Source organism: Podarcis raffonei, chromosome 6, assembly GCF_027172205.1.
Source record: "Podarcis raffonei isolate rPodRaf1 chromosome 6, rPodRaf1.pri, whole genome shotgun sequence".
Taxonomy (NCBI): Eukaryota; Metazoa; Chordata; class Lepidosauria; order Squamata; family Lacertidae; genus Podarcis; species Podarcis raffonei.
The window spans coordinates 10,327,070-10,354,952 of NC_070607.1; the positions used below are offsets into that span (position 1 = coordinate 10,327,070).

Genomic DNA, 27,883 nt, shown 5'->3' on the forward strand with positions numbered 1-27,883 from the left:
CTTTGTAACGATTTGTTGGGTCTCTGGACCGTAATAAAGATTGCTGATGATGAGAAAACACATAAATCCACAGCTCAAAAAGTCAAATTACATTGATGACAGTATTTTGAATAATGGTAATGCGAATGAGTCTGGAGATTAAGTCATATATTACAGAGCCAATTCATTTACAGAGTTTTGCAAACATTGCACTCAAGCAAAGGTGTTCCAGGTAAAAACTAACAAACAAAACAAACAAACAAATGTATTTTGAAGCATGCCCAGGAGGTTATTGACTTGCTGGCTGGGTATTCTGCTTTAAGGACAAAGAAGATCAGAACATGCTGTAGGCAGCTTTGGAAAGCAACCATCTCTGCTTGCAGGTGGCGATGCTTCATTTTTCTGCATGTTTAGTGATTGGTGCTACATATACAATAGACACATCTGCATATAACTGTGACATTTACTGCCATTGCTCCCGATTTAGGGACCTTGAGCAGTAACACCATTGTAAAGCTCCAATTCTGCTGTGGTCCTCAATGCTAAGCACAAAAAAACATGCGTCAAAAAACATTATGACATGCCACTGGAAAAGGAACCATAAGTGGCATGTTGTCTTGCATGTACTGTATTTTTCACTCTATAAGACACACCAGACCACAAGACGCACCTAGTTTTTGGAGGAGGAAAACAAGAAAAAAAATATTCTGAATCTCAGAAGCCAGAACAACAAGAGGGATCGCTGCGCAGTGAAAGCAGCAATCCGTCTTGCTGTTCTGGTTTTATGGGATAGCTGCGCAGCCTGCATTCGCTCCATAAGACGCACAGACATTTCCCCTTACTTTTTAGGAGGGAAAAAGTGAGTCTTATAGAGCAAAAAATACGGTATTTCGCATATGCCTTTGTAGATGCTTTGCAAAGAAAATCTCTCTCTCTTGCACACACACACACACACACAGAGAGAGAGAGAGAGAGAGAGAGAGAGGGAGAGAGGGAGAGAGAGAGAGAGACAGAGACAGAGACAGACAGAGACAGTGCCTTCCTCTCAGAACTGAGTAGCTTGCCACAGCCTATCTACAATACAATTAAGACTAAAATGTGGTGATTCTCTCTTGGTGTTCAAGCAACTGGGTCCTTAGCAGTTCAGCTCCTTGCTTTTTGCACATGAAACTCCATGTTTGTTTGATTTTATGTTTCCCTTTCCAAAACCCCTTTGCAGAGCAGCAGAGGTCAGATCTGTCTGCTGTAAACTGCTGCTTTTGCAAGATTATTTTATTCATGGGATCTATTCACAACACAGCTGAGATTTAATCACCAAGCACATAATCGCAATGGAGTAATTGCTAACTGCCCCAATGGCCACCTATAATTTCTACCAGACCTAGCAATTAGCTCCCACAATTAATTGTATTAACTCGGTTAAACCCATAATTGAGTAATTTTAGTTTTGGGGAAGTATAAACAAGTTCATGTCTGCAAGCAATGCGAGAGCTTTTTTTTTTGGTTTTTGGTAGGTATTCAATAACAAGAGTATATGGAGCTGAAAAGATTATAGCTTTACAAGGCGGACATTTTATGGGTCACATCACATGTTTCGTGGATTGGTTTTCACATATTATCTTCAACCTGCTCCAGTGTGTAATCAAAGACTTGAGGAATCGAATTGCCCCCATGTTGTTAAACACGTAAACAAAATAACTGACCATTTGCTAGCTTATAATGGTGCCTTATATCCACCACCTGAGGGAAGTTGGCAAGCATGGATTGCTGTGGATGAGCAATTTATAGCTGTGGTATTCATTTTTGCAAAGATTCCTACCAGTGTTCTATAAGTCCAAACTGTAGCATTAATGTGTTTTTTAATCATAATTTTTATTAGTTTTCAATTAGAGTTCAATAATAGCCTCATTAGGGAGGCGGGTGGCATTGTGGGTTAAACCACAGAGCCTAGGACTTGTCGATCAGAAGGCTGTCATATCTCCTCTCAGTCTCCTGTTTCCCAGGCTAAACATACTCAACTTCCTTAGCAATTTCAAATAAGGCTTGGTTTCCAGACCCTTGGTCATTTTGGTTGCCATCCTCTGCACACATTCTGGCTTGTCAACTTCCTTCTTAAATTGTGGTGCCCAGAATTGGACACAGTATTCCAGGGACGCGGGTGGTGCTGTGGTCTAAACCACAGAGCCTAGGGCTTGCTGATCGGAAGGTCGGTGGTTCGAATCCCAGCAACGGAGTGAGCTCCCATTGCTCGGTCCCAGCTCCTGCCAATCTAGCAGTTTGAAAGCATGTCAAAGTGCAAGTAGATAAATAGGTACTGCTCCGGCGGGAAGGTAAACGGCGTTTCCATGCGCTGCTCTGGTTCGCCAGAAGCGGCTTAGTCATGCTGGCCACATGACCCGGAAGCTGTACGCCGGCTCCCTCGGCCAATAAAGTGAGATGAGTGCCGCAACCCCAGAGTCGGTCACGATTGGACCTAATGGTCAGGGGTCCCTTTACCTTTACCTTTTAATAGCCTCATTATAACAATGCCAAATTATAATACAGTTGCTAATACCAATAATTCAGATACCAAATTATATAATTTAGGTGGCCCCCCATGTGCTAGAATTGATGGTTTGGTGATGTGCTTTATTTCTGCATTCCAAATTCTTATTAATTTCAATTACACTCCAGTCAAGATAACAATCCCATATACAACAACTGCAATATTAACAACTTCAATTTGTGTTGACACATTAAGTGATTTATGAAACTACAGGTGAGGCACTCAAACTATGTCCTTATTCTTCCTGCGTGTGGCAATTATTCTGTCCGTGATGTTTCTTCCTGTACTTCAGCATTAATGTTGGCCAGTTGACTTTACAAAAATGTCTATTCGGCTTGAGATGCAGCAGGTTTAATGCTCATTTTCCAATATCTTTCAGAAAGAAACATCCACAAATGTTGGGTTCTGTGACTCCTATTTGCACCGATGTGCCTATTCTTCAAAAATAAGAAGATGGGCATGTTCCAAACAATGACTGGGGGTGGTTGCTCAACTGGAAACACTTCTGAACTTATGCTAACAGCTCCCATCCAAGTATGGTGAAAGAAGGCATGGCTGCAAACTGTTGCAAAATTGTTTAGGTTAAGGGAGATTTTGGGTAGAGGAAAAAATGAGATGCTCAGAAGTGGCTAATAACATATGTTTAGAAAAAAAGAAAAGAAAATAGCTATACAACAGACTAATCATAGAATACAGAAGTCACGAAATTAAAAGAAGCCTGCTTCTTGGGAGAAAGGCGATGACAAACCTAGACAGCATCTTAAAAAGCAGAGACATCACCTTGCCAACAAAGGTCCGTATAGTTAAAGCCATGGTTTCCCCAGTAGTGATGTATGGAAGTGAGAGCTGGACCATAAAGAAGGCTGATCGCTCAAGAATTGGGCACTCAGGGCTGATTTCCTTCAGAATGGAGAGGTTTGATCTTCTTGCAGTCCATGGGACTCTCAAGAGTCTCCTCCAGCACCATAATTCAAAAGCATCAATTCTTGAGCGATCAGCCTTCTTCATGGTCTGGCTCTCACTTCCATACATCACTACTAGGAAAACCATGGCTTTAACTATATGGACCTTTGTTGGCAAGGTGATGTCTCTGCTTTTAAAGTAGCCCTGGTCAAAACCAGTTTAGTGGAAGAAAGTGAGTCCATTTCCCAGGCTTCCCCTACAGTCTAATATCCAATTTCTATGGGTTATGATGATAAATAAAGAGTAGTCCAAAAAAAGCTGGAAACAAACGATTTTAATGTTTCCAAAAAATGTTCTGAACTTCATTCCAGAAGATTTAAGTCTCCGCAAGGGAAATGTCTGCATCTAATTAGGATAGAGGGAACATTTTTGTTTATTAGCCCCAGTTTATGTAACTGGGCCTGGCAATGTCAAGCTACTCCTTACACCAGAGTAGCAACACTGAACTCAGAAAGACTACTAGGGTGTAAGTGCTTTGAGAACTTGTCTTTCTCTTGGCCATCAAGCCCTTCAGTTTTTCTGTCACAAGCTATATTTAGATGTGTTGGATGTTTTTTATTTGCTCGTTGACGGTTCAATGGCAGCACAGAGTACAACTAGAAAGATAGAGAAAATAAAGGAGCATTGATAAAAAATCAACTCCCAGTCATGTACTTAGTGCCAAAGGCTTGAACATGTATTGAATTAATATGTCATGCACAAAACAGCAAAAGTCACATGCCTGATGCTTCTCCCTGGAAGCAAAAATGGGATAAAAACCTCTCATTGGCAATGTGATTTGCTGACCAGATCATTCTGAAGAGCTGGTGTGTTTGTGTGTGTGTGTGTGGCGGGGAGTAACTACACATTCTTACCTTTTCCAAAGGGCCTGGTGACTGTTGCCTTCTCTTTTTCCATCAGGGCCACCTTTTAGTGGATTTTAGTGGATATGGTTGTGTAATTCTGTACACATTATAATAATTAACAACAACAACAACAACAACAACAACAACAACAACAACAACAATTTATTATTTATACCCTGCCCATCTGGCTGGGTTCCCCCAGCCACTCTGGGCGGTCTCCAACAAAGTATTAAAATACAGTGGCCTGTTAAACATTACAAGCTTCCCTGAACAGGGCTGCCTTCAGATGTCTTCTAAAAGTCTGGTAGTTGTTCTTCTCTTTGACATCTGGTGGGAGGGCATTCCACAGGGCGGGTGCCACTACCGAGAAGGCCCTCTGCCTGGTTCCCTGTAACTTGGCTTCTCGCAGTGAGGGAACCGCCAGAAGGCCCTCAGCACTGGACCTCAGTGTCCAGGTAGAACCATGGGGGTGGAGACGCTCCTTCAGGTATACTGAACCGAGGCCGTTTAAAATTAAATGTTAAACTCAAGCTATTGATATCTTGTTGAACAGTAAGTCCCCATGAAGAGGTTAAATGGCTTTGGTGTTTTTATGTTGTTGTTTTTAATCACTAATTTAGTGAAGTATGTATGTTTGGGTGGTGGTGTGTGGCTGGAGGAGGAAGAGGAGGAGGAGATGACAGAAGGTGAAGGAAGAGCTGTGAGTGGGGGGGAACCTTTCCCCATCCTTTGGACCACCTGGGAACCTCAACAAACTTGCTGCACCTGGAACACAGCTGTAGGCAACCTGAGCATCACGTACCTTGAGCCTGTCCATAAAAAGCAATTTCAGAGTGAGACACTAAGGTGATGTTCTCTGTTCCCAGGATATCTTCTCATTGTGAGACTTTTGTAGGTGAGAGGAAAATTTGTTTGGACCCTGGGTGTGAACCTGGAGGCTGAGAGGGTGGGTACGTCAGAAGGAAAATGAAATTATATTTATTTATATATATTAAAAGGTAAAGGTACCCCTGCCCGTACGGGCCAGTCTTGCCAGACTCTAGGGTTGTGCGCCCATCTCACTTAAGAGGCCGGGGGCCAGCGCTGTCCGTAGACACTTCCGGGTCACGTGGCCAGCGTGACAAGCTGCATCTGGCGAGCCAGCGCGGCACACGGAACGCCGTTTACCTTCCCGCTAGTAAGCGGTCCCTATTTTTCTACTTGCACCTGGGGGTGCTTTCGAACTGCTAGGTTGGCAGGCGCTGGGACCGAGCAATGGGAGTGCACCCCGCCGCAGGGATTCAAACCGCCGACCTTTCGATCGGCAAGTCCTAGGCGCTGAGGCTTTAACCCACAGCGCCACCCGCGTCCCTTGTATAGTATAATATATATATACTAATATATATATTAGTAACTTTGTATTAATGTCACTTTTTATATGTAACTGTAATATTTTTGTAATGTTTTGTTTAAGTTGCCTGTCGTTGCTTCTTTTTTGTACTCTGCTTGGAGACATTTTTAATATATTAAGTGGTATGGAAATCAAAATTAAATAATCAAACAATGCTTGCTGAAAAACAAGTGGACAGATTTGAACTTTTGCATAAGGAAGGAAAGATTCATTCTCAGCTGGAAAACCACAACTGGAAGTGAGGGAAGCTGAGGTTTCCTGGAATAGTGTTCAGGGTTTTCATGCATATCTCTTCCGTTAATGTTCTGATTGATATGAAACTTGATACATAGAATTAGTTACTGGCTGCCCAAACACAGAAATAGACTTCACTGGAAGCACTACAACAAGAACTTGTCCAAAATCGTGTATTCCTTCATTGTGTTAGAAAAAAAGGTACAGACATTTTGGTTTCCCATTTGGATTTCTGAATTCTGATTTAGATTCAAGGGACAGGTCTGAATTGGCCCAGAGTGAATCTCAGCTCATTCTCTCTCTTTTTTAAAATATATTTTTATTAAACAATTTTAACAAAACAAATTATCCATCCAAGTAATCAACTGCAGTATTTTCTTCCCCTTTTTATCCCCCCTTCCCCATCCCTCCCTTCCCCCCCCTCCCGAGACATCCCTCAGCTCCCTTCTCAGATGATGATGATGATGATAATAATAATAATTTATTATTTATACCCCGCCCATCTGGCTGGGCTTCCGCAGTCACTCTGGGCGGCTTCCAAAAAAATATTAAAATACTGTAATACATCAAACATTAAAAGCTTCCATAAACGGGGCTGCCTTCAGATGTCTTCTAAAAGTCTGGCAGTTGTTGTTCTCTTTGACATCTGGTGGTTTCCAGGTCACCTTCAAAGGTAGCCCCACATAGAGCGCATTGCAGTAGTCCAAGTGAGAGATAACCAGAGCATGCACTACTCTGGCAAGACAGTGCGCGGGCAGGTAGGGTTTTAGCCTGCGTACCAGGTGGAGCTGGTAAACAGCTGCCCTGGACACAGAATTGACCTGCGTCTCCATGGACAGCTGTGAGTCCAAAATGACTCCCAGGCTGCGCACCTGGTCCTTCAGGGGCACAGTTACCAGATTCAGGACCAGGGAGTCTTCCACACCTGCCCGCCTCCTGTCCCCCCAAAACAGTACTTCTGTCTTGTCAGGATTCAACCTCAATCTGTTAGCCGCCATCCATCCTCCAACCGCCTCCAGACACTCACACAGGACCTTCACCGCCCTCACTGGTTCTGATTTGAAAGAGAGGTAGAGGTATGATTTGTTTGCACTTGTTATTCTCTGCATGTTAAAAATTGTACATATCAATACCTTATCTGTCATATATTCTATTAATAAACTTGTGGATGTTTATTCAAAACCTGCCAAGGAGTCCAAGTCATTTTATTGTTTTTTCAAATAATCTGTAAAAAGTTCCCAATCTTCTTTGAAGTCACAATTGTCCTTCTCACGTAGTTTATATGTCAATTTGGCCAGTTCTGCATAGCTCATCAGTTTTTCTTGCCACTGTTCTTTCGTTGGGATTTCCTCATTCTTCCATCCTTGTGCTAATAAGACTCTTGCCGCTATAGTCTCAGCTCATTCTCAACCACTGCATCAGAGGAGACCCGCAGTACCCTAGTAGAAACCTTCCTTGATTTAGAGAAGGCTGCTAGGTCAGCATAAACATCTGCCATAGAGTATGTAAAACATTTACTTTGCCTTTTTCACCATAAATTGCCTTTCTAAAAGTTCTGAACTTTTAGCTCAAAGCTGAGGCCAAGACATACCAAACGCACAGCCAAGAAAAGCATCGTATTTTGTTCACTCAAAGCCTAGCAAACCTGAACAAAGGGGAACTGGGTCCCAACGTAGAATAAAGTGAATGGTTTGGGGGGTGGAGTGGGAGTCAAATGCTGTAAAGAATGTAATTAATATATACAGTGGTACCTCGGGTTAAGAACTTAATTCATTCTGAAGGTCCGTTCTTAACCTGAAACTGTTCTTAACCTGAGGTACCACTTTAGCTAATGGGGCCTCCCGCTGCCGCCGTGCCGCCGGAGCACGATTTCTGTTCTCATCCTGAAGCAAAGTTCTTAATCTGAGGTACTATTTCTGGGTTAGCGGAGTCTGTAACCTGAAGTGTCTGTAACCTGAAGCGTCTGTAACCCGAGGTACCACTGTATTGCCTTTGACCAGCTTGCCACCTCAAGTTCCTATTTTATCCACCTGAGGGTCAGAATCGGGCTGCTGAAGCAGGCAATTTAGCAAAACAGTCTGGTCAAACATGCATCATTATGTGTGTCCAGACCTACTCTGAAATGTCACCCCCTAGCTGCCATCATGTGGCCTAACGGTTCTCAAACTTATTTGGCTTACCGCCCCATTTTCAGAAAGACAAAAAATTACTCAGTGCCCTCCTGGAATTCTACCTTCTTTCAGCAAACAAACAGAAAGATGCCATAATTTATTTTATGTATCTATATTTCTACCAATGTCCTAGTAAAGAAAGTAAGGAAAGATGTGAACAGCTAGGGTTGCCAACCCAGTGCCACAAAGCCAGGGACCGAGAGCTGAGACCTGTGATGTATGGCAGAGGGAGCACAGTGGCTCCTGGTGCTGCTTCTCCCAGGTAAAGGTAAGGTAAAGGACCCCTGGATGGTTAAGTCCAGTCAAAGGCGACTATGGGGTGCGGCACTCATCTCACTTCAGGCTGAGGGAGATGGCGTTTGTCCACAGACAGCTTTCTGGATCATGTGGCCAGCTTGACTAAACTGCTTCTGGTGCAACGGAAAACCATGAGTGCACGGAAACACCGTTTACCTTCCCACCACAGCGGTACCTATTTATCTACTTTCGGGAGTGCTTTTGAACTGCTAGGTGGGCAGAAGTTGGGACAGAGCAATGGGAACTCACCCTGTTGTGGGGATTCGAACCACCGACCTTCTGATTGGCAAGACCGAGAAGCTCGGTGGTTTAGACCACAGTGCCACTCGTGTTCCCCCAGGACCACAGCTGCTGCATCGATCCCCGGACAGCTAAGCCCCAGGAGCCTGCTGCTGCGGATCAGACCCACTCTCCATGCCCAACCAATGAGTAATTTGTTTTGTTTTGCCTTGGATTGCTTGGTTTGCTCGCATTTATTTATTTATCTATTTAGGTGGGTGAGTGCAGAGCAGACTAAAAATGGCAGCACCCACAGGGGAGCAGTGGCGGAGGAAAATACTCGGGTGCCTGGGGCGGGGTGCCCAGCGGCGGGGTACACTGCAGGGCCTTGGGAGTCTGCCTGCCTCCTCCCACTCAGCCACCCCACAGCTGGAGGGGTGGCAGTGGGCGGACTGTTTGGGCAGCACGGAGCCTGCGTGCACCGAAGCCACCGCATCTCTTCCAGGAGAGACGCATGGCTTGGGCGCGCTGCAGGCCCCGCGGTGAGTGCCGCCCGGCATTTAGTCACCCACCTCAGTGGTGACACCTGGGGCAGACCGTGCCTACCGCACCCCCTTCCTCCACCACTGCTTGGGAGGCCTGAGTTGACGAGAGCTTTCCCTCAATGATGCAGTCCTAGCCCTCAGGAACAGCTCCAGCCTCCAGATACGGCAATAACCATCCTCATCCTGATTATATATATACACACACACAGCTTTTTTTGGTTCGTTTTTGTATTTTTAGCCATTCCCCCCTTCCTTTTCTCTTTAATCCCCTTCTCCATTTCTCTTTCTACTCTGCTTTCGCTGACACCTCTTAATTATTGCCCCCTCATTTTTATTTTTAACTTTCATTTTTATTACCATTATTAAATATTTCAACACACTTTTTGTCTTTTACTGCACACACACGCTAGTACTGCTTTTTTCCCCTTCCTCCCCCCCAGCCCACCTATAAATGTGTCCTGGCACATCTGCCCTCTTTTTTGTTCTTCAAAATATGGCAGCGCTAGAATACGCCTGTACAGGACTTGAGGCAGAAGTGAGCTACTATCCAAATCAACATTTTCCTGAGGACAGGGAATGGATGTAGGACCAGAATCAGCCCAGATAATGTATGTCGTGCCTCCTGGCTTTCAAATAAACTCCTCCCACATTTCCAAAGCTAAGAGGGAGAAGTTTCACCTTCTCTGGCGAATCCCACTTGCATGCGGACAGGGAGCTGGCAGGACTGGAAGAAGAGGAGCAGCAAACAAGGAAAAGTAAGGTGATTTTAGTGGCAGCATAAGGGAAAGTAGAGCTGGAATTGGCAGGGTGGACAATCGCAGTATCTTTCCCCAGACTCACTGATTCTGCATCTGCCAAATCCTCATTCTGTTGTAGTTACAGCCTAACAGGCTGCAGCTGGAGGAAAGGGCAAGGTTCGTGTAAGCAGCTCTGCTGCTTGTACAGATGCTCGTGTTTCAAAGCCCTGTAGCCACAGGGGCTTCTCCAAGCCCATGGCATCTCTAGGGCTTGAGTAGGGGTAGCCTAACCCTAATACCAAAAATGTGAGGGGAGTATAAGCCTTGCTCTGCTGTGGACTTTTTGAGGCACTTTTCAGCGGCCGTGTCCTCCCTTTCTCACATTGAATGGAACTGATCTGCAGAAAAGACCTGAAAAGAAAAGAGAGGGTCCACATAACCTTTTTGTAACCTAAGAAATTTTTTAAAATAAAAATTATTTTTTAAAGAAATGGTGCAGGACATGTTTGCAGTGGTGGGAAGCTAGCTCACTGGGAGCCTAGCCAGGCTGGGAATGCCAACTATGCCAACTGGTCGTTTTAGAGTCAGGAGGACAGGCTTTCCAAGAGGTGGGGAAACTTTGCATTCATGCTGTGAGTGTATGGTCCCGGTTTGCAAGGGTGTGTGTGAATGCTCACGGAGGCAAGGACGAGCTTTTTGGTTGTGAGTTGTGTCGGGGTTTGGAAAATCATTTAGCATGGGAGCCCAAGTTCCTTTTGGGGCATCTTTGGAGACTCATACTGCATATAAAATGGCAAAGGAGATACACTTTCTTTTCTCTGTATTTTTGCTTCCCCTTATTTTATCCTTTTTTCTATTTCATCTGTTTTAGATTTCTTGGTTCCCAAGGATTTCAAGTAGTCCTTGGGGTGGGGGAAAACAGAGAGGGGTGGGTGGTTCATGGGGAGTTTACACTGGTACACCAAATGAGTCATAATGGTGGGTTGGCATCACTGGGGCAAACGGAATATGCTGAAGTTGTGTTTTATTGTACTATTCTTTAATGAAATAAAGGGGGGAGGTGTTGATGATGATGATGATGATTTTAACTGGTTTTGAGGAAGGACCTGTACAATTCCCCCTGTTCTAGGTGACCATGGTAAAAACAGTAGCAGTTATTGGAGCAGGAGTGAGTGGACTGGCATCCATCAAGTGCTGCCTAGATGAAGGACTGGAGCCTACCTGCTTTGAGAGGAGTGATGGCATTGGGGGACTGTGGCGGTTCACGGTGAGTGTGTATTCAGGGACAAATGTCCCATCTGTCCACCGAATGTGCTGGTCTTGTAGCTTGTTACATATTTCCCTCCTTATGACTGAAGCCTGCAATCCCAACCTATTTGGCTGGCCGGATCTGACCTGATGTGGTTTGGTATTAGATCTAATCACAAGACATGGGGAGCTGCAATCATGCTTAGAGATTTTGACTTGTAAAGGTAAAGGACCCCTGGACGGCTGAGTCCAGTCCAAGGAGACTATGGGGTTGTGCTGCTCAACTCGCTTTCAGGCCGAGGGAGCTGGCATTTGTCCACAGACAGCTTTCCAGGTCATGTGGACAACATGACTGAACTGCTTCTGGTGCAACGGAACACCATGGTGGAAAGCAGAGCACACGGAAACACTGTTTACCTTCCCGTCGCAGTGGTACCTATTTATCTACTTGCACTGGTGTGCTTTCGAACTGCTAGGTTGGCAGAAGCTGAGACAGAGCAATGGGAGCTCACCTCATCATGCAGATCCAAACCGCCGACCTTCTGATCGGCAAGGCCAAGAGGCTCAGTGGTTTAGACCACAGCGCCACAGATATCTAGTTGTAAAAATGTGTCAACTTGATGATTACAAAAAACGTTCATATTGATTGATTGATAAAAGATGTGAACCTGTTTTACAACTCATTTTGTTGGAAATGTGCATTTGACTTCCAAAAATTAATTTGTTTTTTTTTTATTTTATTTTTTTTAAAGATTTTTATTGGAGTTTTACAGAAAAGAAAGATAAAAGTTCACAGAATAAAAAAACCCTAAATTACAGAAAAAAGAAAGAAACACCAAAAATACAAAAAGAAAGCACAACTAATTAAGAAAAATTAAATTTGAACATAAAAAAGTTAAAACCAATCCATTTTTCAAATAACCTCAATTTCATATGCTTATGTTCTTGACCTCCTCCCGCCTCCCCCCTTTTGTATTCCCATTCAAATATTTAGTTCAGCAAATTCTTACCCTTTTTCAAATGTTAAACTTTATACCATAACATTTACTATATCCATGTTTTCAAGCATATCAATACCTATTTTTTTGCATAATCTTATTAACTTTTATCACTAATTACCACTTATTGCCAATCCAAGCACAGTTTTAGCATTCATTAATTTTATAATATTTCTGAAGATAGTCTTTGAATTTCTTCCAGTCTTCTTCCACCAACTCTTCTCCCAGGTCTCGGATTCTGCCAGTCATTTCCGCCAGTTCCATATACTCTATCAACTTCATCTGCCACTCTTCCAGGGTGGGTAGCTCTTGTGTCTTCCAATACTTTGCGATGAGAATTCTTGCCGCTGTTGTTGCGTACATAAAGAAATTTCTGTCTTTCTTTGGCACCAATTGGCCCACCATGCCCAAGAGAAAGGCCTCTGGCTTCTTAAGGAATGTATATTTAAATATTTTTTTCATTTCATTATATATCATCTCCCAGAAAGCCTTAATCTTTGGGCATGTCCACCAAAGGTGAAAGAATGTTCCTTCACTTTCTTTACACTTCCAACATTTATTGTCAGGCAAGTGGTAGATTTTTGCAAGCTTGACTGGTGTCATGTACCACCTGTATATCATTTTCATAATATTCTCTCTTAGGGCATTACATGCCGTAAATTTCATACCTGTGGTCCACAACCATTCCCAGTCAGCAAACATAGTGTTATGACCAACATCTTGTGCCCATTTAATCATAGCAGATTTAACTGTTTCATCCTGCGTATTCCATTTTAGCAGCAAGTTATACATTCTTGAGAGTGTTTTAGTTTTGGATTCTAACAACTCAGTTTCCAATTTAGATTTTTCCACCTGGAAGCCTATTTTTTTATCCAAGTTATAGACTTCTCTTATTTGAAAATAGTGCAGCCAATCTCGCACCTTATCTTTTAATTTCTCAAAACTCTGCAGTTTCAGTTTATCTCCTTCTTGTTCCAATATTTCCCAATATTTCGGCCATTTGGCCTCCATATTGGACTTTTTCAATGCCTTTGCTTCCATTGGTGACAGCCACCTTGGGGTTTTATTCTCCAGTAAGTCTTTATATCTTAACCAGACATTTAACAATGCTTTCCTGACAATATGGTTTTTAAATGCCTTATGAGCTTTAACCTTGTCGTACCACAAATATGCATGCCACCCAAAAACATTATTAAAACCTTCTAAATCCAAAATGTCTGTGTTTTCAAGAAGCAGCCATTCTTTCAGCCAGCAAAATGCGGCCGATTCATAATAAAGTTTCAGGTCTGGCAGGGCAAAACCACCTCTTTCTTTAACATCAGTTAATATTTTAAATTTTATTCTGGGCTTCTTGCCCTGCCAGACAAATCTAGAAATATCTCTCTGCCACTTCTTGAAACAGTCCATCTTGTCCAAAATTTGCAAAGATTGAAACAGAAATAACATCCTTGGCAATACATTCATCTTTATAGCCGCAATTCTACCCAACAAGGAAAGCTTCAAGTTTGACCATATCTCTAGATCTTTCTTCACTTCTAACCAACATTTCTCATAGTTATCTTTAAATAAGTTTAGGTTCTTAGCTGTCATATTAACCCCCAAATATTTAACTTTCTTTACTATTGTTAGGCCTGTCTCCTTCTGAAACCTATCTTTCTCAATCGGTGTTAAATTTTTCTCAAGAACTTTGGTTTTAGACTTATTCAACTTAAAACCAGCCATCTTTCCAAATTCTTGAATCACTTCCAAGACTCTTTTCGAACTAGATTCTGGCTCCTGTAATGTTAGAACTAAATCGTCTGCAAATGCTTTCAGTTTATATTGCTTAGCTCCGACCTGAATGCCTTTTATCAAACGGTCCCTTCTAATCATATTCAATAATACCTCCAGGACAGTGATGAATAACAATGGGGAAATTGGGCAGCCTTGTCGTGTGCCTTTCTCTATCTTAAATCCCTCTGTCACCATATTATTCACAATTAATTTAGCCTTTTGTTCTGAATAAATTGCACTTATACCGTTTTCAAACCCTTGGCCCACCCCCATCCCCTGAAGATTTTTCTTCATAAAATTCCAAGAAATATTGTCAAAGGCTTTCTCCGCATCTATAAAAATTAAAACTGCTTTAGTGTTTATATTCACTTGCAGCTTCTCCAAAATGTTAATTATATTCCTCGTATTGTCCGACAAGTGTCTACCCGGGAGAAAGCCAGCTTGGTCCTTATGGATCTCTTCCAATAGTACTTTCTTTAATCTATTTGCCAAAATGTCCGCAAATATTTTGTAATCCACATTAAGAAGGGATATGGGGCGGTAGTTCTTAAGTTGCGTCTTTTCAGACTCAGTTTTTGGTATAAGTGTAATATATGCTTCCTGCCACGACTCCGGCGCCTTTTTCCCCTCTAATATCTCATTGCACACCTCCGTTAGTGGTCGAATTAGCCAATCTTTCAAAACTCTGTAGTAATTGGAGGTTAAACCGTCTGGTCCTGGAGATTTGCCCAGCTGCATATTCCGAATGGCGCCCTCCACTTCCTGTTCTGTAATTTTGTCACTCAACATTATCCTCTTTTCTTGAGAAATTTTTTGTAGTCCATTTTTCCTCAGAAATTGGTCTAACTCAACCTCTTTCTGTGGCCCTTGTGTATAAAGTTGTTTGAAAAATCTCTGGAAGCAGTTTCTAATTTCCAATGGGTTCTGTATAATCTTTCCATTTACCTCCAAACTTGTAATAGTATTTAATTTCTGTCTTTTCTTCATCTGCCATGCAAGCAGTTTCCCACATTTGTTAGCCGATTCGAAAGACTTTTGTCTCATCTGTTTAATTTTCCATTCCACTTCCTGGTTTATCATTCTCATATATTGTACTTGATATAACTTAATTTCCCTCAGAATTTCTTGGGATTTTGGTTTCGCTCTTAATCTCTTCTCTCCTTCTTTTATTTTTTCCAAGATTTTATCTTTCTTCTCATTTTGGATTCTCTTCTTTATTGCATTCTGTTGAATCAGAAACCCTCTCATGACCGCTTTACCTGCGTCCCAGATTGTTCTTTTTTCCACCATAGTGTTTAAATTTATCTCAAAATAATCTTTCAATGTTTTTTGGGCCTTCTTAATCACCTCCTGGTCTCTAAACAGGGCGTCATTCATCCTCCATCTGAAGGAGCCGATTAGCGTTAGTTTCATCTCCATCTTTACTGCATTATGGTCGGAGCAAGTTTTAGGGCAGATATCCACTTTTCGAATCTTAGGTGCCAGTCCTCTAGTTATCCATATTTGATCGATTCTTGTCCATGTCATGTTGGCTTCAGAGAAGAATGTTCCCTCTCTTCCAAGGGGGTTCTTAGTTCTCCAAGTGTCAATCAGATCCATATTGTCAGTCAATTCAAAAAATGTTTTTGGTAGTCTTCCATCTTTAGTTACCACCTGTCTTTGCGACTTATCCATATTAGTAGATACCACTCCATTCATATCTCCCATCAAAATGATGTTATAGTCCATATAGTCCAACAATGTCTCATGCAATTTCTTAAAAAATTCAGATTTCCCCTCATTTGGTGCATATACTCCTAGAATCAGATATTTTTCACCTTGTAGTTGAATCTCAATTGCGATAAACCTTCCTTGTTCATCTTTAAAAACAAATTTCGGTGATAGGCTCTCTTTAGCGTATATAACAACTCCTCTCTTTTTAACTTTATCAGATGCAATAAATTCTTGACCCAACCTTTTGTTGATAAGAACTTTCCTATGGAGCCTTACCACATGAGTTTCCTGCAGGCAAATTAAATCCAATTGTTCCTTTTTCAATATATGAAATACTTTCCTCCTCTTCTCCGGAGAATTCAAACCGTGAATGTTCCAACTTAGTAATTGCAGAGACATAGTGTATTTATTTTAGTTTCCTCCGGCCGCTCCCAAAAGCTCGTCAAGTTCTTGCGGTGGTATCTTCTTCTTTTTGTCGAATCCCAAAGGTGGTGGTGCTATGTCAGCTCCTGGTCTCAAGGCTTTTGGCAAATCTGTCGCTTCCTTTTGTAAATCTTCTTCAAAATCTCTCAGAAATTTTTCCTTATCTTCCACTGATCTAATCCTGTACTTTTTCCCCTTAAACGTAAAGGACAGTCCCTGGGGGAACTCCCATCTGAAAGCAATAGTGTTCCTTCTCAACAGGGCCACCAAGTCTCCGTAGTTGGTTCTCAAATCCAGAAGGTGTTTCGGAATATCTTTAAAAATCTCCACTCTGGACTCGTTAATCTCTAAGGTCTTCTGGAAGTGAGCACTCAATATTTTGTCTCGTTCCTCTTTCGATCGGAGGGTCACCAAACAGTCTCTCACCCTGTTTTTCTTCCCTCCTCTTCCAAGTCTGAAGGCGCTCACTATCTTAAAATCTTTGTCCAGCTCCAAATTCCAGAATTTCTGAAATTCCTGTGAGAGATAGTCATTCAGGTTGTCTTTCTCAAGTTCTGGCACCGCCCTGATCCTCAGGTTCGTCTGCCTCTCTCTCAATTCAACCATAGACAATAAGGCCTGGTGGTCCCCAATCTGTTTACGTATTGGTTTAATTTCTTCCTCCACAGCCACGGCTTTTTCCTTTGCCTCCTCAGCTATTTTCCTGGTAGTCGCAGATTCCTCCAACAATTTTTCTATAGCTTTAGTATTTGAATTAATACTAGCTGTGTTCCCTTTAATTTCAGCTGACTGATCTGAGACCTGTTTACTTAGGCCTTCCAATTTTTCATAGATTTTATTCAACACAGATGTAAATTCCCCTTCTGAGGCCATTCCTTTTGGCTCAATTTGCCCTAGGTCTTCCTCCTGAGTCACAGGGAGGCCAGGCACAGATGCCCTACGTTGCTGGGAGACTGAAGTAGATTGTTGCACTTTGACCTTGGATCTTGTTGCTCTTTGGTCAGTCATTCCCCTTTATCTTCAGTCAAGGTCAATTCCCACAGTCAAGCCTTGCAGTGGAAAGTCCCCAAAGTTAGCAGTGGAAAATTCCTCCAGTCAGATACTAACTTCAATAGTCCTCTAGGGGGACACAGTAGCCACCATAAAGTTCTCAGTAACCAAACAACAAAGTCTTTTGTAACTTTCCGTGTCCCCTCTTTAGTTGAAACTAAGTATTCAGCCCAAATAGAACTCAAGATACAACTTTCTGCAGAGTTAGATCTTAAATATTTACTGTATCCACAGTCAATGCGAGCTCAAATGTAGCAATCCTCATTAATCTGACAGTCCGTTCCCATGAGAGTTCGAAAAAATTCTATTTAAGTTCCCAGAAGATCCCCAGAAGAAATACAGTCACTTTCTTAACTTCCCCCCTCTCCACTAACGGGGGAGTTCTTTCTTTTGGTGCTTTAGAGTTGAAGTTTTACAGTCCACATTAAAGTAATAGCGCAAAAAGGTCTTTGCTTTAATCTTTTACAAAACGGAAAGACGGACTTCCTTTTTACACCTTTCCGCTTCAGAGCCCAAATTCACAGATTTTTTGTTCTCAAATCCGAGTTTCTTAAATCCCCCTACTCACGGGTGTTCTTTTTTAAAGCCGAATTTCAAAGGAAGAAGGTCAGCGCTCTCCGGCAACAGCTACGCGGCTTCGCTCTGTAGACGCAGCAATCGACCCGTAGCACCGCGCCGCTCCCGCTGCACACCGGAGCCCCTTACGGAGCTCCCTCGCAAAAAACGGGGGGCGCAAAAGGTGCCTGCTGGGTCCCACGCTCGCAGGCTCTTTCTGCCTGCGATTTCTAGTCGGGTCCCCGCTTCGCCGTAGCGGAACAGACCCTCTTTCTACTGAGCTTCTCCTCCTACTCAGAAGGAGACCGCCATTGCCGTTGGCGCCGCCTCCGGAAGACCGAATGTGCTGGTCTTGTAGCTTGTTACATATTTCCCTCCTTATGACTGAAGCCTGCAATCCCAACCTATTTGGCTGGCCGGATCTGACCTGATGTGGTTTGGTATTAGATCTAATCACAAGACATGGGGAGCTGCAATCATGCTTAGAGATTTTGACTTGTAAAGGTAAAGGACCCCTGGACGGCTGAGTCCAGTCCAAGGAGACTATGGGGTTGTGCTGCTCAACTCGCTTTCAGGCCGAGGGAGCTGGCATTTGTCCACAGACAGCTTTCCAGGTCATGTGGACAACATGACTGAACTGCTTCTGGTGCAACGGAACACCATGGTGGAAAGCAGAGCACACGGAAACACTGTTTACCTTCCTGTCGCAGTGGTACCTATTTATCTACTTGCACTGGTGTGCTTTCGAACTGCTAGGTTGGCAGAAGCTGAGACAGAGCAATGGGAGCTCACCTCATCATGCAGATCCAAACCGCCGACCTTCTGATCGGCAAGGCCAAGAGGCTCAGTGGTTTAGACCACAGCGCCACAGATATCTAGTTGTAAAAATGTGTCAACTTGATGATTACAAAAAACGTTCATATTGATTGATTGATAAAAGATGTGAACCTGTTTTACAACTCATTTTGTTGGAAATGTGCATTTGACTTCCAAAAATTAATTTGGGGAGATGAACATGGAGGAACCCACGGAAGAAACTTCTTAAGTGTTGCTTGTTCTGTCATTATGAGTTATTTTGCCATCAATTGTGCTATGCGCCAGATTCATCGGACAATTTTTGGTGGGGATTAAAAAGGCACAAGGAGTCACTTTAGTCTGCAAACACAAGAGACCTTTGCTGCAGTTCAGCAGTTCAGCAGAGGGTAAAATGCATAACTGGCCGGGCATCAACTGAGAACAGTTAATAAGTTCAGGGAATTTCATAGCATTGCCAATGTGACTATTGCCCTCAAGGCTGGTTGTTGCAAAACCCGGAATAACCTTTATTGCTTCTAATCATGTGGTTTTAAGGCATTTTCCAGTTTAAGAGAGGCAGTGCTTCTCATGCTGAACATACATCTTTCTTTTACAGACCGTTGAAACCCCTGCAAAACTTGTTTAGCATGGAAGAAAGTGGGATTGGTATACAAGCAATAATCCTTCTTTCAAACTGCCTCCAACTTTCTGAAAACAACTGTTGCCTCTCTCCACCTGAAATAGGCCTAGGTCTCCATTTTAAACCTGTGCCAGGGGTCCAGGCTGCAGGACCCCCAGTATACAAAAAGTCCCTGCTCATAGAAAGCTAGTATGTCAGGGAGAAGACTCGGTGGGACCTCTTATTCCTAACAGTTTTCTATGTGAATGGGATTTTAGCAGCAGAGAACTATTCACTCATGTGGGCCCAACCTGACATCTAAAGTGGAATGGTTTGCAATAAAAGTTGACCGTCTAAGTATGACCAGAGTCGTTCCACAAATTCTTATAAGCAAGCATTTTGAGCAGCTGTTTTGTGAACTGTTTCTAAAATGTACCCTTCCATTTCAATAGCAAAAGAGTAAAAGATGATATTTATAGGTTAGGTATTGTGATGTGTTAAACATACTTCTCTATCCTCCATGGAGTCAAATAGTGGTAACAGGGAGATGAAGTCCTAGGGCATACTAACAAAATAAAATAAAAAAGACAAATCATCGGGTCCAGTTGGCATCCACCCAAGAGTTGTGAAAGAAGTCAGATGTGAAATGGTTGATCTTCTAACAAGATTAAGTAACTTGTCCCTAAGATTAACCTTCACATACTAGAAATTGAAAAGTGTCCAATATATCAATATAACAACCAATTTATTTATTCTTTAAGTGAATCCAGGGGTTCAGTTGCCCAGAGTGGCTGGGGCAACCCAGTCAGATGGGTGGCTAATACTATTACTATTATTGCAGGCCTGTTTGTTTAAAGTATGTTCATAAGGTAAAGGTAAAGGTCCAGTCGTGGCCGACTCTGGGGTTGCGGCGCTCATCTCGCTTTATTGGCCGAGGGAGCCGGCGTACAGCTTCCGGCTCATGTGGCCAGCATGACTAAGCCGCTTCTGGAGAACCAGAGCAGCGCACAGAAACGGCGTTTACCTTCCCGCCGGAGCGGTACCTATTTATCTACTTGCACTTTGACGTGTTTTTGAACTGCTAGGTTGGCAGGAGCAGGGACCGAGCAACGGGAGCTCACCCCATCGCGGGGATTCGAACCACCGACCTTCAGATCAGTAATCCTAGGCTCTGTGGTTTAACCCACAGCATGGTTCCCTCCAATTCTATGATTCTGCATTGGGTTTCCTCAGAATGAGGGACAGTGGATAATAATAATAATAATAATAATAATAATAATAATAATAATAATAATAATTTATTTATATCCCGCCCTCCCCAGCCAAAGCCGGGCTCAGAGCAGCTAACAACAGTAAAAATAGCACAATTTACATAAAATCACAGTCAATTAATTGAAATACATTCTAAAATCAGTTCAGAATCAAATTAATGGCTAGAGTTTATAAAGATTACAGGAAGAGAGAGGGGGTCAGACTGTGGCTTGGCCAAAGGCCTGGTGGACCAGCTCTGTCTTTCAGGCCCTGCAGAAAGATGTCAAGTCCCGCAGGGCCCTAGTCTCTTGTGACAGAGCGTTCCACCAAGTCGGGGCCAGTACTGAAAAGGCCCTGGCTCTGGTTGAGGCCAGCCTAACCTCCCTGTGGCTTGGGATCTCCAAGATGTTTTTATTTGAAGACCGTAAGGTCCTCTGTGGGACATACCAGGAGAGGCGGTCCCGTAGGTACGAGGGTCCTAGGCGTCTTTGTGTTGTCTTTAGGATATATGGTGTATTTATGCATATATAAAACTTGAGTCTGCGATGGAGGGGTTCACAGCCTTGACAACTCAAAGGGGTCCTGTTTCTCCCATAGCCACAGCCTTGGATTCAAACAGAAATCAGACATTGCTCTGGCCCTCTCTATCCTACAGGTCACATTCCAGCCAACTCTCAACTCTGCCTCAAACTCTGCCTTTCTTTTCATACTAACTCTGTTTTTAAAAAAATAATATTTATTAAGGTTTTAAGGGGTACAAAAAGAAAAAGTAAAAAACATCATTTTAAACAGAAAACAATACAACACATCACAATAGGTAAAGAAAAAAAGATAAAATACAAAGGGGAAAAAACAGAAAAATAAAATCCATTAAACAATAAAGAAAAAACAAAGAAAAATACAACAAATCTTCCCATTACTTATCTTTCATTAGCTTATTTCCTTGACCTCCTCACACCTCCCTTTTTTGTATTCTAGATCGATTATCTATTTCAGCAAATCCTTTCCATCTTTTCAAATTTTAGTCCTGTAATTTATCTTAGTATAATGTGGCTTTACTTTCCCTCCTTTCACCAGTTAACAGTCAGTTTTTCCCAAATCCTTTATATCCTTCCTGCTAAAGTCACATAACATCATTCCAACATCCTTCTAACATTCATTAATTTTACAATGTTTCTGTAAATAGTCTGTAAATTTCTTCCAATCTTCCTCCGCCGACTCTTCTCCCTGGTCTCGGATTCTGCCAGTCATTTCCGCCAGTTCCATGTAGTCCATCACCTTCATCTGCCATTCTTCCCGGGTGGGTAGATCTTGTGCCTCTTTTCATACTAACTCTGAGTTGAGCGAGGATTCCCTCCCATTCGCTGTCTGGTGCAGAGCCCCCTCTCTTTCACTTTACTAACGGTTGTCATGTTTTTGTTTTTTTTCCTTCTCCTAATGACCCATCACCCCAGGTGGGTTCCTGAACACAGGAAGCTGGGTTAGGAATCTGGCATCCAGTTTAAAAAGGTAAAGGGACCCCTGACCATTAGGTCCAGTCGTGACCGACTCTGGGGTTGCGGCGCTCATCTCGCTTTATTGGCCGAGGGAGCCGGCGTTTGTCCACAGACAGCTTCCGGGTCATGTGGCCAGCATGACTAAGCAGCTTCTGGCGAACCAGAGCAGCGCACGGAAATGCCGTTTACCTTCCTGCCAGAGCAGTACCTATTTATCTACTTGTACTTTGACGTGCTTTCGAACTGCTCGGTTGGCAGGAGCAGGGACTGAGCTCACCCCGTCGTGGGGATTCGAACCGCTGACCTTCTGATCGGCAAGTCCTAGGCTCTGTGGTTTAACCCACAGCGCCACCCTCGTCCCGGCATCCGGTTTAACCCCCACCAAATTCTAACACCCGCTTGAGCTAGGAATTTAAGGGAGCCTGGCACCCATACTCCTTTTAAAGCAAAAATAAAATAAAATAAAAAGCAAAATGTGCTCTGGGTGCTGTGAGGATTCCCAGAGAGGCCACAAAAATCACATAAGCCTCTTTACCTGCTAATTAGAGTGTAGTTAAGAAGCAGTCAAGAAGCACCTGGGTTTCTCCTTTTTCCTTGCTTGTGAATAGACTGCTTTTTTTTGTCTGTTATATAACCATTCTTAACTATTTACAGAAGAGTAATCCGAGAAAAGAGAACACGGAAAAACCGCCTGCCTAGACAATAGTTTGCCTTAATCTTTAGATTGCTTCCAAAGTGGCAATGGCCTTAATGCCACTAAAATGTCTTTAATTTATTTTTAATTTTTATTTGAGTCCCCTTCCTTCTGCCCCACCCAGCTCAACATGAGAACGTAGGGAAGTCCTCAGACAGAAGTGTGCGTGGGTAGCCTGCAGTTTCATGTAAGATTTCCACACTGGGGCACTGATCCAAAGCTGGTGTTAGAACAGCCATAGAAAAGGATCGTCTTGAATCCTCCTGCACATAAAGAAATGCCATTAGCTCTTCCCGGGACTAGAGATGGACAGTCATCCTGTTGCTCAACTTTGTAAGCATTGAAAGCGAAGTCATCAAGGCTTGAGCTGTTTGCACTAGGGCCTTGTTGTGAGGGAAGGTAGAGCTGGGGTCAGCAGTTCCATGGCCATGACCCTGATTGCAAGCATTTTTACAGGGGTGTAGCTAGCGTGATCTAGCGTGGATCAATGCAGTTCCTCTGCCAGGGACATTTAACTCACTCAGGTCCTGGCAGATGTGAGGAGGAACGCTCTGCCTGCTTCAGAATCAGCAGGGTGGATTTGATTTAAATCAAATCTATTTAAATCACTAGTCTGTAAGACTTGATTTAAATCATCATTATTATTATTTTACAGAAAGACTCATTCTTGCTGGTATAATCTTAATATTTACAACCAGGTGAAGGTTTCATTTTTGGAATAATAAATTTTCAGAGTAGTTTTTACAGTTATATCAAAAATCACTGATTTGGTTATACTATTAGAAATACATTGACAGATACTTATGAAATTATTGTGAGGTTTAATAAGTTCACTGTTTATATTTGGACAACTTTTCTGCTCTACTTTAGTGGAAGGAGAAAAATAATCATTTCCTTAATAACAATTTAAACAATTTATTTAACTGAAACAGTAACATTATAGCATACCTATCCATGTTTGTTAACTGATATGGTTAAACTATTTTTTAAAAAACAAAACAAAAGCCTTAGACTGAGTTTTAGCACACATGAAAAACTTAAACCAAATCCTTATTTCCTGATGAATAGCCTTTGGAATATAATGTAACTTAAATGGAAAACTATCTTTAGAAAGATTTTCCCTCCAAAAGTATTTTATTTTAAAAATCCGATTCAAATGAAAGAAATCCGATTTTTATTTAAAAAATCCAATTTAAATTAAAAAATTGATTTTTTTAAAAAAATCATTGATATTTATCCACCCTGCTTGTAAGTGTACTGACCGCCCCTTCTAACACCACCACAAGAGAACTCCCCCCTCCCCCAGTTTAGGAACCAAAGTATCTTTGTCACGCTGGCCACGTGACCCGGAAGTGTCTCTGGACAGCGCTGGCTCCCGGCCTCTAGAGTGAGATGGGCGCACAACCCTAGAGTCGGACACGACTAGCTCGTACGGGCAGGGGTACCTTTACCTTTACCTTTTATGACAATATATGGCTTAGGATTTCCAAATTCTTCAAACTGAGTTACTCCTACATATAGTAGCATAGGCCCTTTGGTTTCACTGGAGCCCCCAATGCTGCAGCACTGCATACGATCTCTCTAGAGAGGTTCACATAACATGTTGAAAGCACATGTGAGTGGGTTGTCTCAACCGTTCCTCCTTCCTGTGGCCAAGAGTCCCTGCCTCACATGCATGCAAACAAACAAACAAACAAACAAACAAACAAACAAACAAACAAATGATGGAAACATGTAGGGCTCCCCTACATCAGATACAGACAAGCTAGCAGCATGATGTGAAACTACAACTAATCCAGAATGCGGCAGCTAGACTGGTGACTGGGAGCAGCTGCCGAGACCACAAAACACCAGTCTTGAAAGATCTACATTGGCTCCCAGTACGTTTCCAAGCACAATTCAAAGTGTTGGTGCTGACCTTGAAAGCCCTAAATGGCCTCGGCTCAGTATACCTGAAGGCGCCTCTCCACCCCCATTTTTCAGCCCGGACACTGAGGTCCAGCACCAAGGGCCTTCTGGCGGTTCCCTCACTGTGAGAAGCCAAGTTACAGGGAACCAGGCAGAGGGCCTTCTTGGTAGTGGCGCCCGCCCTGTGGAATGCCCTCCCACCAGATGTCAAAGAGAAGAACAACTACCAGATTTTTAGAAGACATCTGAAGGCAGCCCTGTTTAGGGAAGCTTTTAATGCTTAACAGACCACTGTATTTTAATATTTTGTTGGAAGCCGCCCAGAGTGGCTGGGGAAACCCAGCCAGATAGGCGGGGTATATTATTATTATTATTATTAGCACACAGGGGGAGCAGGAGGTTGTGCCTGCTGTTCCCACACCTGACTTGACCAATGTGCATCCCCTTTGTATGCTCAGAATGTACGCCAGCTGGGCATGTGTAGGCTCTCTACATACAATCTGGGACTTCCCAAAAAGCAAGGTGTCCACTTGCATTGGGCACTTATGGAAAAATTGATGGAAAGTGTAATGTAATCCCAACCATTCACCACTGATCTGTTCTGGACTTTTGAAAGGAGGTAGGCAGCATAGAATATTAGAATCATAGAATTGTAGAGTTGGAAGGAACCCAAGAGTCCTCTAGTCCAACCGTCACAATGCGGGAATCTCAAGTACATCATACATGACAGATGGCCATCCAACCTCTGCTAAAAACCTCCAAGGAAGGAGAGTCTACCACCTCTTCTGGGTGTCTTTTCTACTGTTGAGCAGCTCTTATTGGAGAGCCTGTGTGGTGTAGTGGTTAAGAGCGGTGGACTCGTAATCTGGTGAACCGGGTTCGCTTTCCCGCTCCTCCACATGCAGCTGCTGGGTGACCTTGGGCTAGTCACACTTCTCTGAAGTCTCTCAGCCTCACTCACCTCACAGAGTGTTTGTTGTGGGGGAGGAAGGGAAAAGGAGATTGTTAGCCGCTTTGAGACTCCTTAGGGTAGTGATAAAGTGCGATATCAAATACAAACTCTTCTTCTTTTTCCTGTCAGAAAGTTCTTCCTGATGTTTAGTCGGAATCTCCTATCTTGTAACTTGAAGCCATTGGTCTTACCCACTGGAGGAGGAGAAAACAAGCTTGCTCCATCTTCCAAAAGGACAACGCTTTAGATATTTGACGATGGCTGTCATATCTCCTCTCAGTCTCCTGTTTCCCAGGCTAAACATACTCAACTTCCTTAGCTGTTCCTCATAAGGCTTGGTTTCCAGACCCTTGGTCATCTTGGTTGCCCTCCTCTGTACATGTTCCAGCTTGTCAAATTCCTTCTTAAATTGTGGTGCCCAGAATTGGACACAGTATTCCAGAGTGGCGCTGTGGTCTAAACCAGTGAGCCTCGGGCTTGCCGATTGGAAGGTCGGCGATTCGAATCCCCGCGACGGGGTGAGCTCCCATTGCTTGGTCGAAGCTTCTGCCCACCTAGCAGTTTGAAAGCACATCAAAGTGCAAGTAGATAAATAGGTACCGCTCTGGCGGGAAGGTAAACGGCGTTTCCATGCGCTGCTCTGGTTTTGCCAGAAGCGGCTTAGTCATGCTGGCCACATGACCCAGAAAAACTGTCTGCAAACAAAAGCCAGCTCCCTTGGCCAGTAAAGCGAAACGAGTGCTGCAACCCCAGAGTTATTCGTGACTGGACTTAACTGTCGGGGTCCTTTACCTTTACTTTATTCCAGGTGTGGTCTGACCAAGGCAGAATTGAGTGGTACTATTACTTCCCTTGATCTGGCCACTATACTTTATTTTTATATATTTTCTATATTAAAGTTGTGTATTGCTGTTCATCTGTAGATCTCAGGGTGGTTCACAACATCTGTTGATGCAGCCTAGAATAGCATTAGTACCTTCATCTTCTGATGAGAAATCTACTGTATTGTATTGGAAGCAAAGCTGGGCATGTAACATCCCAGTTGCACGTTAAGTGTAAGGATTTTCACCTCCTGAAGCTGTGCTTATTTTCTGTTGTTCATGCTTTGTCTTGCCTTCCCCATTAGGAGTCTACAGAGGAAGGCAGAGCCAGTATTTACCACTCTGTGTTCACCAACTCTTGCAAAGAAATGATGTGCTTCCCAGACTTCCCTTTCCCAGAGGAATTTCCAAATTACATGCACAACTCCAAGCTTCAAGAATATATCCAGTTGTATGCCAAACACTTCAATCTTGTCAAATACATCAAGTTTAAGGTAAGAAATTGCAATCTAACTGACGGGAGATTGTGGGTATGCGTGGGGCTTGTGTGCCATGACAATTATTTGTGGATACAAGAATTAGCCCCAACAGGGCAAATCTTTTTGCAAGAGTGCAAACAGCCACTCCAGAGCATTTGAAAATGTCAGTATCCATGATCTGGGATCTCTTCTTCAGGTCCAGGCTGCTGAAAAGCAGAGCTTGATGGGACAACTGCTAAGGGCTTATCCACATGTAAGCTTTTGCTCTTTGCAGACACATGCTTTAAAGCTCCATGTCGAACCATTCTTTCTTTTTTCTTTTCTGCCCTGGAGCACATTTAAGCTGAAGCGCAACCAATGGCAGTGTGGGTTTTTCCACAGTTTGTCATTTGCTCCAATTCAGCAGTAAAGAGCAGGTGTTTGTGGGGAGCTCTCCGGAGCAAAAAAAAAAAAAGGAAAGGGAAAAGCACGCTTAGACATGGAGCTTTAAAGTGCAGGTTGTGCCTGGAAAGCATGGAGGAAATGGGGGATGTGAAACACAAGAGCAGTCAAGTACAACATTCCTAGAGTGAACATGTTTACACATGGGGAGGAATGTTTGTCCAGGCGGCAGGTAAACTTCCTGTTTCCTTCTGGGCTGGCACAGACTTCCTCTGCATGTGACTAGAGGTGGGCGTGACCTCACCTGTGCAGGTAATGACAAAAGCACATGGCAGGGCAGCCATCTCTCTCTCTGTGTCTACTTTTGTCAAAGAAGCAACATCTGCTTAGCCAAAGATGCTCTCTTGGCCTCCAGCCAAGAGAGGACAAAGGGACAGTCTCCTTACGAGATAGTTTCTGGGTCCATGTTACTTTTCTAAGATAAGTCTGCCTTCTGGGATCCGATTGTGAACAGAATGTGAGTAAACTCTTTGTGTACTTTTATAGAAAACTGTGTTGTGTCTTATCTTTTATGAGGGAATAAGGGGGAAATACCAGAACAGTTATTATAGAGGTGTTAGCGAGCCTGAGCAAATGCATCCGCTATGAGTTTAAAAAGAGGAATGTTACTCTGCTAAATTGTGAACTTGTTTACACAAGTTGGAAAGGCTATAATCAAGCAATATATCCTCTCCTGCCTCCCTGAACATTCCAAGAGGAAAGGCCTAAGCTGAGGTTAATTTAGAAGCAGCAGACAGCCAGC

General features: G+C 43.1%; 1 protein-coding gene across 2 annotated transcripts in view; it reads left to right on the plus strand.

Moving 5' to 3' along the window:
- The first annotated feature begins 9,701 nt into the window (after positions 1-9,701).
- Positions 9,702-27,883, plus strand: part of LOC128415320 (flavin-containing monooxygenase 3-like) — a 34,202-nt gene continuing 16,020 nt past the window's right edge. Inside the window, exons 1-3 of one of the 2 annotated variants that reach the window (XM_053391386.1) lie at positions 9,702-9,943; positions 11,055-11,192; positions 26,527-26,715. In XM_053391386.1, coding sequence (XP_053247361.1) covers positions 9,890-9,943; positions 11,055-11,192; positions 26,527-26,715 — 381 coding nt within the window. In that variant the 5' untranslated portion in view covers positions 9,702-9,889. Of the gene's footprint in view, positions 9,949-11,054; positions 11,193-26,526; positions 26,716-27,883 lie in introns of both variants that reach the window. The other variant, XM_053391387.1, reaches the window with a different exon arrangement.